Genomic DNA, 16,178 nt, shown 5'->3' on the forward strand with positions numbered 1-16,178 from the left:
ACCATCCCATCAATTCAATATTATTTTATTATCTATTAGAATTTTTTAAAGATTGTTTTTAAATTTTCCATGATCATTAATTAATGTAATTGCAGAAAGCAGCATGTTCCAGTATTTTTTAGCGTTGGTTCTAGGCAGAAGTAGTATAAAAGTAACAATAAAGCACTTGACAAAAAGCACAATGGAACAGTATTCAAGTTAACAAAGAACTAAAGACTGTAGGACTAATTTTCTTATTTCCAGAGACATAAAATTAGCAACACACCAAATTATAGCAATGTTTCTGGTCATTTCATGATGAGATTACAGTTAATTATAGGATATGACCTCAGTTCTTCATTGAAGTCCTATAAAAATAATTTTAAGAAATTATAATTAATATTTTGACAATAATTTAGACTCAATAATTTAACCATATTTTTTGTGTGTGTGTGTGTGTATCCACATTATTATTATTTAGGAATGTTATTCCAATCCTTATTTTTTAGATATATATTCATTGAATGCAAAAATGTTGTTCTGTTTGTTATTTTGTGCTATGTTTAAACTCTAATATGCAATCAAATATAAGAGTTTAATATTTTCAATAGAAATTATAACTTGATAAGCGAGAGCCTGATTGCCCCTGGTGGCGTACGTGACAAATTGCAGGTTTCAGCTACATCTCCATAGTAACCGGCTCGAGAGCTCGTATTGTCTGGTTGGACGTCGAACTAAACTTAATCCGTAAGCTTGTCTTTTAGTCCAACTACATTTTCTTCTATACATAGCCGTGTTGTTTCCGACGATCAGTAAGTCTTATTTAACAATTCAACAACCTTTGGAAATTGTGCAGCGTCCTTTATTGTACCGTTTAAAACACTTGTAGCTAACGCCTAAAACAATACAAGTCAACTTGTGTCTTAGTTTACATATTATTCTTTATATATATATATATACATAAAATTATATTTGACCAACAATAAAATTATATTGTTGGTCAAATATAATTTTATGCAAAGTTATTTTTGTCCCAATTTTCCCTCTCTTAAGAATGCTCCTATTGTCTGTGTGGTATAGTCTGGTTCGCTCAGAAGGATGTCGGGACCACTCCGACCCAAAGAAGGGGAGATTCAACATGCTGGATTGTCTTGGCCTGATGTCACTTGTATGGGGATTCCAGAGGACGCAACCTGTAATAATCACAAAACGAGCCTCAATCCTGAAAACATAATACGGTAATGGACTACATTTCCTATTTGTGTGGGAAGTGTTAGCATCTTTTGTGAGTGTTTTTTCTGTTGAGGTCTGATACACTAGTGGCGTTGTTTTGTTTTTGGTCAATCCTTTGTCCATCCAACAAAATAATGTTCCTTATAGTCAGTTTGCCTATCATCACCATCATAAAGAGGAGAGTCCTCATCTTGGATGTAGGGAACAGATCCTTAGTGAATTTATAAGTCACAATATCTCACAATATCATCTAAAACAGCAGAAGATTGAACATTTATGAAGTGGGCATTAATATTTAAACCAATCAAATATCCACGCATGATGCTTAGTAATTACACCATACATTTAATATTGAGAATCTTTGTTTAAACACCTGATGTTAATAAACAATAAAGCAATAAAAGTTCTGGCTCATAAGTTATTTAAAGGAACCACCAGTGATTTATATTTAAATTAAAACTTCATTATTCATGAAGACGAAGTGAAATCATGCAGTTATAAGTTGGTTAGTACAGGTTAGTTTAAAACAGGGTTTCCCAACCATTTGATCACAATCAATCATTGATCAGGAGACCAACTGAACGCCACCAGGAGGTTGAGATGAGCTCATCCCGGGGCGGATTGGACCATTTTCCAGGCCAGGAACTTGATCTTAAAGCTAAATTTAATCCACTTTAAATCATGTCAGATTGTTGCTCCTGTTATCCTGGTATTCATTAAGTATCTAATTTTCTACAGCATCACATAAGACGCTCTGAAATAAATGTTTCTGCACTTTAGATGACAAAACTCACAATTTATTGTAATAATGAAGATAAATTTTTCTTTGTGATCAAATTGTTTTATTGAAAAAGCCAAAGAAACAGAACAACAGACATTTTGGTTTACTATCTAAATCTGAAGAATTGAAAGGACAAAATGCAGCACCAGTTCTAAGTTGATTTTAGTTTTGGTTTCTTCTTTGGATCACAAAAAAAAAAATCAGAATCAAGTTCAGTTCACTTCGGTATCACCTGATTTGAACAACAGAGACGTGTGCAAAACAGCAGAAGAGAAATAAACCATCCAAATACATCAATGTAAATATAAAGGCACAACTACACTCACATAAATGATTCATTTTATGCATTTACATCTATTTGATTTTATTTAAAAACTTGTATTGTATACATATGCCTTTAAATTAATTATCGATATAATCTAATCAATTCTAGAATGTATTGAATATAATTAGTTAATATATACAAATAAAGTCTAAATAGTTAAATGTGTAAAACAAACAAGTTTCTGGTACTTAAATTTTATGTGAATGGTTTTCATTGAAGTTATGAGGAGTGAAATGGGGAATCGGACACAATATGCTGCAGCATATCTTTTGGTCTTTTCACTACGTTTAAACTAGAAAAATAAAGAACAGAACAGCAGAGGCATCAGAACAATGAACCCTGATCAACAATCAGAGAAAAGAGTGAAAATCTATACAGAACAGGTTTGTATTTTTTTCCAAACATAAAAACTCAAAATTCACTGTTCCAAATTATTATGCACAGCAGATTTTCTAAACATTTTATGGATTATAAAGAACTGCAAACTGTCATTCTTTGAATGTGCAGCATTAAGTGGTCACATGTACTCAAATCAAAAACATCTTAACAGACTGAGTTACATGTTAACATAGAACCTTCTTTGATATCACCTGTACAATTCTTGCATCCATTGAACTTGTGAGTTTGTGGAAAGTTTCTGCTTGAATTTATTTGCAGGATGTCAGAATACATTCCCAGAGCTGCTGATTTGATATGAACTGCATTCCACCCTCAGATCTTCTGCTTGAGGAAAGTCCACAGGTTCTCCATAGGGTTGAGGTCAGAGGTCAGAGGAGGATGGTGACCACACCATGAGCTTCTCCCTTTTTATGCCCATAGCAGCCAATGACACAGTGGTATTCCTTGCAGAATGAGGTGGTGCATTGTCACGCATGAAGATGATTTTGCTACAGAAGGTTCTGCTTTTCATTTTGAACCATGAAAGAAAGTGATCAGTCAGAAAGTCCATATACTGTGCTGAGGTCATTTTCACACCTTCGCTTTTATTGTGATATGTTCTAAATATGTTGGGGGGGTTTTAAGTAAATGGCCTTCTTTTGATTTTGTATCCTACAGTTAATTAATTGATTACTGAATTAGTTGATGATTATTTTAATGACTGATTGATCGCAAATTATCTGATTAGTTGTTTCAACTGTGATCCTAAATTACTTCCTTTCAGCTGAAAGACATGGTTTGGTTTAAATGACAGGCATGATAGTGAAACATGAGAGTAATTTGTACTCATGTACCACTGAAATTGGCCCCCAAATATTTTATTTATATGGTAAAAAGAAGTAATAACACTTGAACTGAAGCAGAGAGAGTCGTATCTACCTCAGAAAACAAAGTCACCATTCACATTAGCAATCAATGTGTAATTGGGTGAATCCTTGTGGAAACCCCCTTCCAACCTCAGACGACTAATTAACTGTTAAATCTCACAAAGGTCAACCGTGTCCCGACCAAGGATGAAGAGAGTAGCCACCATATGGCTAAAGATGCTAGTAGTTTGTCTTCACTGCTCTTTTAATCTTTTGAGCTAATTGTACGCCCCTTCTACTCCTGGTGACGGCGGCCGAGGCCCCCGGCAGACAAAATGTGGTCAAACGCTAATCTACTTAACTGCTTTCCACTTTGTTTTTCCAATTATGGTGAGGATCTGTTTGTTGAGGGTCTGAAACACGCTGACATCAACATTAATTATGCTCCACAAGCATAAAAAGGTCTGTTGTGATTTAAAAGAGCATGAAACAGATGAAGATGACAGATGTGTAAATCTGTGATGAATTAGATAGATGTAGAATAATTTATGTTAACTATTTATCTAATAAAAAAATACCAGGTCTGAAATGATTAATCAAATTTATTGTGATTAATCGATTGAAATAATTGTCAATTAATTTGTTCATCAATTAATCATTAACTAGAATATACAGACTCAAAAAAGGTAACTTACTGAAAAAAAACGACATATTTTGAGCTGAAATTACCCCAAAATATATTTCATTTTAAGATATAAACACCTTTGTAAATATGTTCTACGCAAAACTCCTTTAGTGACAGTTTTACCTTCTGGTTCGGATTGACTAGGAATGCTAATAATGCATTTTAGGTTATAAAATAGGTTTTTAAAATAATTTATTTCTTTGCATCTGTTACTAGATAAAAAAAAAAGGATTAAGTGGTTAAATGACAAATCTGTAGAATATCATTTTTAAATCCGATTAATCTACTAATCAGAATAATTGATATATTTATTACTAACATAATTTTTGGCTGGTCTTTGCTGTATTTATTTCCTATTTTTCAAAGACAAAGATTTCCAGAGACGGTTCTCTGATGATACCTCCATTGTCCTCCATGTTTTTTTAACCCTTTCATGCATGAATTATGATCCTTTGTGTCAGGATTTTTTTCCCAATTTTTTACTTTTTTTAAATTTTCTTAAGGCATAAAAAAATGTAGGAAAAGAAATTTTGTGAAAATAAAAACAAAACATTTTTTAAATTTTATTTTTTTGAGGTGATCAGTTGTAATTTTCTCCAAATACAAAGTTATTTTTTGAAAAATACATCAGTAGTACTGTTCTTTAGGGGTTATTTAATGTCATAACGTTTATTTTTACCTGCAAGAGTCGTCTACTGTAGAAGGAGGGACAGGGTGGGTCGCCATGCTTTTTTGTCTGTCGGCCATTATTGCATTTAACAAAAAATTTATTCTTGCATTTGCAGCTGATGGCCAGTATTGATAGTGTATTTTATTAGGCATTAGTGTCCACTTCAGTGGCCTGTGTGCATTTATAACATAAAAATCCACAAGAAGCACAAGAAAATGGCTTTTAGATAGCTGTCCACTGTAGTGACCACTATGCATGAAAGGGTAAAGAACATGTCACACTATGCTGTAGCGGTCATGATTAATCGTCTCAGCCCTGACCCTATCCGGCTCCCTTTCAGCTGAAATGGATAATTTGGTTCTGTTTTTAGATGCTAGCATGATGGTGAAACATCTGAGTAACTTGTACTCATGTACTGTCGATTATTTTAATAATCTATTCATCACGATTAATCATTTCAGTCCAACATTATTCAATGTTTTTTAAACATATATACTGTATATTTTAACATGATGGCTTGGTGTTGTTGGGGGGCCCCTGGTGGTGTCGGAGCTCTAAGCAGCTGGTGAACTTGCATATGCTTTGGGCCGGCTCTGCCTGTTAATGAACTCCAAACTTCATCATTACCTCTGTGACCAGGTCGAAGGGGAAAAAGTGGAGGAAACGTGAGTTAATAGGCAGCTCCTCTGCAAACATTTGGGGTCTTCATGAACGGGAAGCAATCACACAGATCAAATATACAGCAGCAGGAATCTGGGACAAATTGAAGAGGCAGGTAAGTTTAATAATCTCATGTGATCGTCCTGGTCGATGACAGACAGACAAGCGAAGCGTTGACTGATGAGGACACGAGGAGAGCTGGTCTAAAGTTACAACTCCTGCAGCTTCAGGAATCCTCAGAAAGATCCGTGTCTGAGCAGCACCATCGTTCTGCCAATGTGACTGATTGATTTAGATGAACAGTAAAGATTAAAAGGATGACAAATAGGCATGCTGCTTACACAGCGCTTGGGGCTTAATCCTCCACCCCTCCACCCCTCGGGTCCCTTTTGAGGACCTGCTGCCGAGGCGGACAGACAGACGGCGGCGGCATTCCCAGCAGGGAGGAGACACGGACCTGTTGATGCTCAACAAGGAGCCACTCACCATCCTCTGACTCCACACTGCTTTAAACAAGGCCCAGAAATTTAGGAAGTCTTCATTTTTATATCTTAAAGTAAAAAAAGAGAGAAAAACTTCTTGATTGGTGATTAATTATGGAGGATCACCTGACGAAGATCCCCATGATGCCTTCAGCTTCTCCAGCTGAATCTTCAGGCAGCGGCGGGACGGAGGACAGCAGAGGAGGTACGAAGGCCAGAAGTCAGCAGCAAAAACTAAATATTACCAAATATTTTTTATTTAGTTTGTACTGCAAATATTTTAGAACACTTGAAATAAGACAAAACTAACTTAGAGGTAACTTTTCAGCAAGATGTAGGAACTTGTTCTAAGTCAATAAGGCCTTAATATTGATGAAAATGTTTTAGTTAGAAGTGAAATAATCTGCCAGCGGAGCAAAATATTTTTTCCATATTATAAATTATATAAATTATAATGTGGCAGATTATTTCATCCAGCGCATAATGGAAATCATGTGCTAGATGAAAATAACTAGAATATTTTCATCTATAATCAGGAATTATTCACTTAAAATAAGCTCATATTTCTTGTGAAAAGTCACCTGTAAGTTAATTTTATCTTATTTTTATCTTATTATTAAGATATTTGCACAAAAGATTAGAGCAAAAATACTCTGTAAGATTTTGTGTTTTTGCAGTGTTATGGTTATTTTAGTAAATAGCCACAACTTTATCTCAGCATAAATACTTCTGACGTTTCTGAGTTAGAATTTTATATACAACAAGATATTAAGATAAAAAAATACTGAACATTAATGAACTATAATGAATTTATTCATAGTAAAAATATATATTATAATCAAAACATGTCTAAATAAGCTTAGGAAGTTTTTAAGTTAATGTTAAAAGATTTAATTGTTCTATTTTTCTACAACCCCGTGTTATTTGTTTTCAGTCATTTATCTGTCAGAAAAAAACAAAACACTTTATGCAGTATAAATATTGAGCTGCAACTTGAATAAATTATTAAAACTATAAATAGACAAAAGCTTTATTAATCCCTTTGGGATTTTTCCTCTGGGAAATATTGGAAATAAACACAAGTTCATATTCTTGTCATGCAAAAAACATCCACATCCAAAACAAAACTAAATTAATCATTATCTTCCAGATTTATTAATAATAATGCAAATACTCAAAGCAAAGGTGTTACAGTAAAGTGTTTAAGGTGAATTTTTTAAGGAAATTCAGTTTTATTTGTATTAACAGTTGTTGATCTGCCATTTTGTTTTTAGAAAAATTCAACTCTCTTTCATTTGCATCAAACATTAACTTAAACAATTATTAAAGGTACAGAGACGCCTGGACAAAGATTATTGCAAAAAAGAGAAAATATTCTTCAGTTTCTGATAGATGATAGATGACACACACAAAGTTTTTATCTAGCTGTTGGTACAGATGGTAGGCTCGCGTGTGAAACAATACCCAGCCTGCGGATGAATGGCACCATAACGAACCGGCGGCTTTGTGTGTTTTTTGTGTTTTTTTGACTTGCAGCCAAGAGTCCAGCTCCGGGAAAAGCTCTGAGTCCGGCGCTGGTGTGCAAAGTGTGCGGCGACACCAGCAGCGGCAAACATTACGGCATCTACGCCTGCAACGGCTGCAGCGGCTTCTTCAAGCGCAGCGTGAGGAGGAGGCTCATCTACAGGCAAGAACAGATCAGAGACGGTTTCTGTGAAATAGAGCTGGTGGATGCTGGGAAAATAAGGCGAATTGTCCAACAACTCGAATCAGATTTACAATTTTACAGCAGAAAACTCATAAAGTCGAAAAAATTTGCACTAAACGTGTTACAGGTTACAGAAAATTTATAAAATTCAGAAAACTTTTAGCATGCTGTTAAAAAGTCGGATCACAAAAATCTGAAAGTTGCTTTAATCTAATTACAGTCACACTTTGTGTATTTTCAGTCAATTTTAAAAATAAAAATACATTTAATTTTATTTCTGACACTTCAATTAGTACAACTACAGTTGTTTTTATTTATTTTATTAAGTTGACTGAGGAAAAAAATTCTCATTTTCAACGTAAGTCACAGAAAATATTGTGAAATGGTATAAATTTTATATTAATTTATAAATTGTGGATTTATTTTGTTTAGACTTTCCATTGAATCCTCCCCAAAGGGAGGGGGCTTTATTTTTTTTTATTACCCTTTTAATGACTTAAAATATGAACATCTGTAAATAACATACTGACCTTTTACTTGTCTGGCTTATAAACATTTGTTTTGAATTTGTAGCAGTTTAAAGTCTTTACAGTAAATACAAGAAGATGTTAGATTTGTCATTTGACCTTAATTCACGCTACTGTTTTTCTACATAAAAAATAACTGAAAACAATATTAAATCTGAAGTTTTTCTGGTCTTATTGATTTAAACTGAGTAGAAACATAATTTTCTACAGAAAAAGATTAGGGCCACTGAAAAAAGCCTTTAAACTCAGAATTCTGACTTTAGAATTTAGAATTCTTTAGAATTTTAAAGTCAGAATTCTGAATTCTAAAGAATTCTAACGTCAGAATTCTGAGGTTAAAGTCTGACTCTTTTATTTAATCCTCTTTTGCCCCTTTAAAGCTGTTTATTAATAAGTGATGAACATAGTGGGAGGATGAAAGACCATTGCCTCCCTTTTAAAAGCCTGACTGGGTCAACAGGTGCCAGGCCGGTACTGGGATGTGTCCTGTTGACAAAGCCCATCGGAACCAGTGCCAGGCGTGTCGGCTAAAGAAGTGTCTGCAGGCGGGCATGAATAAGGATGGTACGTTCCCATAAGCTTTAATAAAGGTGGGTCAACTTTAGTTTCTCCTAAAGTAACCGGATTCTGACCTGCAGCCGTGCAGAACGAGCGGCAGCCTCGCAGCACCGCTCAGGTCCGTCTGGACTCCATCGACGTCGACCCTGAGAAGGAGCACCTGGCCACCACACGGGAGCCCACCTCCTCCTCTTCGTCCTCCTCTTCCTCCTCCTCCTTGGCCTCCAGCGGCTCTGTCATCACGTGGCCCCACATCACCTCCTCCATGTCCATCAGCCCCGCTGTGGCGCCGCCGCGCTGCGTCAGCCCCCAGAACAACCACCGCTTCATGGCCAGCCTCATGACGGCCGAGACCTGCGCCAAGCTGGAGCCCGAGGACGGTGAGGAGGAAACTGTTCCCGGCAGAAATACTGGCAAAGAGACACACTTCACTGTAATATTACTGAAAAAAAATCCTTCTTTACTTTAATACTCAGTCAGTCTAATCTAAAGCTAAGCGATCTTATTGATCCAATAACGATTGACAATTTTCTTAAAAACCTGAGTTTTCTCTTGTCAAGATGGCTTTCTGCTAATTTTTCATACTCACTCTTTTTTGAAAGCTGCATCAAATACCAACTGAATTAGATCTGAAACAATTACTGGCCATGAATCGATTATTCAAATAATCGTCAACTAATTTAGCAATCTGGTTCTCCGTCTAAAGCTCCTCTTTCTGTTTTCAGTTGATGAAAACATTGACGTGACGAGCAACGAGCCGGAGAGGGCGTCCTCGGAGTACCACATGGCTCTGTACCCGTCCAGCTCCGAAAACGTCTACGAGACCTCGGCGAGGCTGCTCTTCATGTCGGTGAAATGGGCCAAGAACCTGCCGGTTTTCTCCAACCTGCCCTTCAGAGACCAGGTGAGATTCACGTAGAAGGTTTTAAAAGCCGGACTTTACAGAATAAACTGTAAATAAATTAAGGTTTTAGGAAAACGGGAAGAAAATCTACTTAAAATATTCCATTTATTGCCATTTTTATAGAACAAAACATCACACAAATATGAAAAAAGTGATCCATATGTAATATAAAGCACATTTATGGCTATATTTAAAACACTAATGAAACTAATATTTAATTTATATAAGACATATTTATTTTCAACCTATTATATTGTAATATATATTATGTACTAATTTGATCAGCACATTTTATGCAAGTAGGAAATAAAATATTTTCAAAGAATAATTTAGGGCTGCAACTACCGAATACTTTATTAATCGATTAATCTATAATTTTTACGATTAATCAATTAATTGGATATAGATTTTGCACATTCTGCAGGTTTGTCTTTTTACCACTTAAGCTTTTTTTAAAATAAAATATCATGAATACAATAAAACATGAAAATTAGCAAACAATTAAATTTCTCTTTAAAATATGAAAATATAAATTTTTTTGCCTAAAATGCAATGAAATGTATTTATTTTTGTACAGCTTTGACTGTGTTCTATCAACAAAATTGCCTTTATTTAGTCTGTATTCTCCAGTAAACAATTATTCTATTACTAAATTAGTTGACAATTATCTCATTAATCGATTAATCACGATTAACCCGATTAATCGTTTCAGCCCTATAATAATCAAGATGTTTTTTTCTGTTTTTAATTAAAATTTTGATCCTTTTGGAACTAATTAGTTTATATTAATTCAATTAGAGTAACAATGGAAGCTTCAGTTTCCACACAATGCTAACTATTGTGCTTAAAATAATTAGTAAGTGATCATTTTAAGGATTTTCTTCCTGTTTTTATCGCTCAGGTGATCCTGCTGGAGGAGGCGTGGAGCGAGCTGTTCCTGCTCTGCGCCATCCAGTGGTCTCTCCCTCTGGAGAGCTGCCCGCTGCTCTCCCTGCCTGACCTTTGCCCCGGCATGCAGGGCAAAACCAGCTACACCACCCTGGACCTGCGCCTCCTGCAGGAGGCCTTCAGCCGCTTCAAGGCCCTCGCTGTCGACCCCACAGAGTTCGCCTGCCTCAAGGCCATCGTGCTCTTCAAGCCAGGTCAGCGTCAAACCAAAATAGCCTTTCAGACGAAGAGCTGGGTGAAACTTGAATGATTTAATAATGTGGTTTAACTTTGCAAACAGAGACTCGAGGTCTAAAGGATCCAGAACAGGTGGAGAACCTCCAGGACCAGTCCCAAGTAATGCTGGGACAACACATCCGCTCACACTACCCGACCCAACCAGCCAGGTAAAATCCTCACTGTGCTGATTTAAATCTGTAGCTGCAATGATTATTTCAGTCATTGATTATCTACCATTCTGACAATTAATCGATTAATAAAACCCAGTCACATTCTGCAACTTTTACTTTTAACCACTTTTTGAGATAGATTCTTAAAACATAAATAATTCAATTCCTTTTTAAATAAGAAAATAAACATTTTATTACTTAAAGTTTGATGAATGTTTGATCATTTATGATGCATCTGCACCATAAAAATATTTCTAACATCAACATGAGAAAAGATCAGCGCTTTCTGCTTGACTTGACATCAATACAGTGTAGCACTGACCTGTTGATTATGTAATTAACTGATTAATGAGTGATCAGTTAATTAAATAGCTGATCACATAAAAAAAAGATTTTTATGTTAAAACTGACATTTGAAAAGTTCTGTGTACAAGATATTTACAGAACTTCTACATTTAAATGGTTTTTAAAATCTTAAATGTAAGAAGTATATTTTTGTAGGATTTTGGCTTAATTGCTGCTGTTCATATGCTGATCTGTTAGCAAACAGCCTGTGTACTCCAGTTAACGATTAATCTATCCCAAAATTAGTTAACAATTCTTTCTATAATCGATTAATTATGATCAACTGTTTCGACCCTGTACGTAGCTCTAAAATATATCACTTTTTAACAATAGCAACCAAAAATAAAAGATGCATACATATAAAAGCACATTTTTGAATAGAAAAGCCACAAACCCAATATATTTAGATATTTTCAAACAAAATACAAGGCAGTTTAGACTAATTTACGTTTTTACACGTTATGACCACTAGATGGCGCCAAAACACAAAAGAAGTTCGTTTTATATTTGTCATTTTGATGTTCTGCAGCCTGAATTTTGGGTTTTATGTCACACATTAAACAGTGCACATCACTGTAATCTATGTAATTAGTGTGGTAAACAGTTATGTGGAACGTTTTTATTTCTTTTACAGCTTTTCAAAAATACGAAAGAAGTGGATGTTAATTTTTAGTGTCCTTTAACATCAAATATATCCTAAACAAACAACCAAAAATTATTTACTCCAAAACTAAAAATTTAAGACATTAAAGCAAAAAGGATAAAGAAATATATATTGTCAAATAATCACAAAGTCTAAAATATTACTTAAATAAAAAATGTATTTAAATAAAATGAATACATATAAATAAATAGTAAACATGTGAATAATAAAAATTACATGAATAAAAGCAACTTAAGTATATAATTAACATAAAATAAAATAATTATTTTAGAGGTTTTGTAATGTGGTAGTTGGTATTTTATTATGTTTTGATTTGTGTTTCCCTCTGATGCTGAATTTTTTTTATGAATTGTTGACTGTTCAGATTCGGAAAGCTGCTTCTCCTTCTTCCCTCGCTGCGTTTCGTAAACTCGGAGCGGATAGAGCTGCTGTTTTTCCACAGAACCATCGGAAACACTCCCATGGAGAAACTCCTGTGCGACATGTTCAAAAACTAAAGGAACTCATGGAGTCATCCAAATTCTCCCTAACTGGACTCAATATTTGCTTTACTTTCTTCTGTATAAATATTTAATAATTATGCATGCTGTTATTTTTTGTAAATGTCCTTTTATTGTTGGCTAATTGCTTCCATATTGGGTCATTCTGGATGATAAAAATGCAGCTCATTCTCTGTCAGTTTGTATCATATTTAGATGCTGATTTGTTTCTGAAAAAAAAACTTGTTTTTCTGAAAATGTGACCCAGATCTTTTATTGTTTGTTCATAGATGAACTGTTTATATCTTTTGTCACTAATGAGAATCCTGCGTTTGTGTTTTTGTGTGTTGTCAAAATGAAAAAAAAAAAACTCTAAGAAATGTGGTCCTTTATTTCGTCACTCCACATTATGGCGAATTAAAAGTGAATTATTCAAAGACGCTAGGCAACAGCGCCCTCTGGTGTCTGGATAAAATAAAACCTCGAGAAGAAAATGATACATTACAGCACAGTTTCCGGCATCTCAAATTAAATACTTTTAATACCATTATGACTATAATTTAAGACCTACATCGCCACAGAAATGTGCAAACTTCGACCCGCTAACTGGCGATAAATTTGCACTAACACATGACGCAGTAAAGCTACGTGCTAGCTACGTAGCTAGATTCTTTGCTAGTTAGTAGCTAGCCTACCAACTTTTTTCCTAGACTCGAGACGGCTTTTTACTTCAACTGTCTCGCCTATTCCTTTAATTTAACTTTATTGTTAGTATTATTGGATGACTTCGGTCCACAAAACTGCTAGATTATGTGGTTGAATGATGTGAAGTCTCTCAGCATTACCGTTTATCATTACTCTATTAGCTTTTACATAGCATGGAAACGCAATAAGAAAACCACAAAATTTAAGGATTTAATAAGGATTAGTAACAGAGTTCACCAAGGCCTCAATGTTAGATACATGAATATAAGACTTCTTAAGGAAGCGTGAACACCCTGAACCATTGCTTTATCTCTATAACGAGGGGAGATACAATCAGATTGACGTCCTTTCTGATTTACTGCTGTATATTCCAGGACCTCACCGGCATCTTGTTTAGGATAATAAGTTCTGTTCGCCTATTTTAAGAGTTCATTATGGATGACAGACGTTTAGAGAAGAAGCAGAAGTCATTTTCCATGTCTTACTAACGATATTCAGACTGAAAGTTACTGCATCTCTAACTTATTGGACAACAACATCCAAAATATTCCCAACTTTTTCCTGAAGCATTTTTCTTTTCTGACCTCTTTTCCTGTGGTATGATATTGTGTTTTGGTTCTTTATTGTCTTCAAAGACCCAGTGATTAGCCATTTTGTGTTTCTAACACCAGGTTTTAGCGTAATGCACACATATTGAGGGCTTTGGAAGAGAAAAATGGCGCACAGTACCACAGATACCCCACCATACAGGACATTTTTCACGTTACAAGTGAAATAATCTGCCAATGCAACTAGTACATTTTTTAATCAATATTGAATCATTATTGACTTGACATATCTTGCTGAAAATGTACCTATAAGTTAGTTTTGTCTTATTTCAAGTGTATTAAGATATTTACACTAAAAGATAAAAAAATATTAGGTAATATTTTGTGTTTTTGCAGTGTATTCCAACATGGTCTCATGGTGACACATGTTAGAAAGTTAATTTAAATTTGAAAGTAGCCTACATGTAACAAAAAAATGGTCTGAATTTCATCCTCTAAACTAAATTATAGCAACTTTAAAATCAATAAAATAATTTTTAAAATACATGCATGGATAAATATTTACGTATTTACTTGTGGCTTTACAATGAATGAGAATCTTTTTCACTGAGGTTTACAGTAGTTTAAACTTGAAAAGAGTGAAATTTAATTTTATATCATGTCTTGCAGAAACAGCCTGGTTACAAATGATTCCTGCTTCAAATAAGATTTGAGTTCAGACAGTGACTGAAGTGACGGCTGACGTACTTCAGCTAAATGTCAGCTTGATAAGAACCGCCACTCACTTTTCCTTCTTCTTCTACTTCAAACAGAATGAAACATGCAGATATGAGAACAAACAAATTTTCATCTCCAAATTCAGAACTATGAGCTGGAATCTGAAACTCAAAAGCAGAAATGAAAAATTTGCAGTTAATCAGTCCCAGGATGTAATTAAAATCTAATTCAGGAGAGGAAGTTGCTTCCAGTGGATAAACTGCAGCTTTTTTATTGAAATGGTTGCAGCTGAGTGTCAGAAATCCCAGAGCAGGTGATTAAAACTGATCGGTCACATGAATGAGCTCATGCACTGAGACTGGGAGACATAAAATGCTTTTTTAAATATTGGTTTGAAAGTACCAAAATCTCCCAGATAGCTTCTCTAACTTTACACTGCAAAAACACAAAAACTAATTACTAGAGGCATTGTCTTGAAATAAGACAAAACTAACTTTTCAGAAAGATACTGAGCTTGTTTTAGTCAATAATTCCTTAATGTTGATGGAAAAGCACATCAGTTGGACTGGCAGATTATTTTATTTATAACATGGGAAAAATTTCATGTTATATGTGAAATATTCTGCCAAGAACAAGAACGTTTTCTGAGATTTGAAGGAATTGTTTACCTCAAACAAGCTCCTATATCTTGCTGAAAAACTACTTGTAAGTTATTTTTGTATTATTTAAAGTGTATTAAGATATTAACACTAGAAACTAGAGTAAAATTACTTGGTGTGACTGTGTGTTTTTGCTGTGTAACTCCTTTCAGAGTCTGTCTTTTTCCCAGAAAGTCTTAATCTAACAGGAGAAAAGCCGTTCCTCACGTGTCCATGCTCTAATTTTGACCTTTCCTCAGCTTGACTCAGACAAAGCCTCCCTTTGTTTAATAAGGGGTTTTCACCTTATTATAGGATTAGTTTCTTAAGCAACAGGCAATAAGCAAATATTTTTTGCTGCCGAGTTGCAGAAAAATCTGCATGGCATAACAATAGTATCCGGACAAGAAATCACTCAAGCTGGTGTTTCAAGATGAAAGCAAACAAAGGAATGAGTAACAATAATAATAACATCGCATTTCACATAAAATAAATGGAATCCAATGAAGCACATTCTTTCATTTATTCATCGATATACATGCAATCAGTTTAATGATCCATTTATCTCTGAAATTACTGGCAGATGTTAGTGCAGGACACAGTCTGGCCTCTGGGGGCGCTGCACCAAGAATCATTGAAGGAAACGACAGGAAAACCTCTGAAGAAGAAACTGAGCAAAAAATTTCTTCTTCAGGAAATGTAAACACAAACGGAGTAGCGTCAGATTTTAGTGGTTGTAGGATTTCTCTTTTGGCTTTGGTGAAAGACAACGAGTCATTTCTCCCGCTAGCACTAGGCTAGCGCGTTTGTTGTGGTTATGTTTACCCAGAATGCCCTGCGCTGTAGTTTCTGGAGCGGTCTTTAGTGTATTTGAGTTACTGCCTTTAAACACAAGCAGAAATCATAATAATCAATAAATAAATACATTTTGCATTTAAGATAATAAAAATAAAAAACAAAATTTGTCTATAAATTTGTTCTTCAAAAAA

The 16,178-nt window shown here is 34.8% G+C and overlaps 1 protein-coding gene across 2 annotated transcripts; it reads left to right on the forward strand.

The window, feature by feature from the left end:
• Positions 1-647: 647 nt before the first annotated feature.
• LOC122819997 (photoreceptor-specific nuclear receptor-like) lies at positions 648-12,952 on the forward strand. 2 transcript variants are annotated; one of them, XM_044097113.1, is made up of 10 exons: positions 648-726; positions 1,060-1,217; positions 6,135-6,264; positions 7,596-7,746; positions 8,755-8,858; positions 8,933-9,232; positions 9,578-9,756; positions 10,658-10,898; positions 10,985-11,090; positions 12,467-12,952. In XM_044097113.1, the coding sequence occupies exons 3-10, from the start codon at positions 6,174-6,176 to the stop codon at positions 12,597-12,599; spliced, it is 1,305 nt and encodes a 434-aa protein (XP_043953048.1). In that variant the 5' UTR covers positions 648-726; positions 1,060-1,217; positions 6,135-6,173; the 3' UTR covers positions 12,600-12,952. The 2 variants fall into 2 exon arrangements, with proteins under 2 accessions (XP_043953048.1, XP_043953059.1); XM_044097124.1 differs by having other exon boundaries at positions 708-791; positions 12,467-12,911.
• Positions 12,953-16,178: the final 3,226 nt, after the last annotated feature.

This window comes from Gambusia affinis, linkage group LG02 (assembly GCF_019740435.1).
Source record: "Gambusia affinis linkage group LG02, SWU_Gaff_1.0, whole genome shotgun sequence".
In the NCBI taxonomy this organism is placed as follows: Eukaryota; Metazoa; Chordata; class Actinopteri; order Cyprinodontiformes; family Poeciliidae; genus Gambusia; species Gambusia affinis.

Coding starts and splice junctions, on each gene's coding strand:
- LOC122819997 (XM_044097113.1), top strand. CDS start 6,174: ATGGAGGATCACCTGACGAAGATCCCCATGATGCCTTCAGCTTCTCCA. Junction 8,859..8,932: donor GGCGGGCATGAATAAGGATG/GTACGTTCCCAT, acceptor TCTGACCTGCAG/CCGTGCAGAACGAGCGGCAG. Junction 10,899..10,984: donor CATCGTGCTCTTCAAGCCAG/GTCAGCGTCAAA, acceptor CTTTGCAAACAG/AGACTCGAGGTCTAAAGGAT.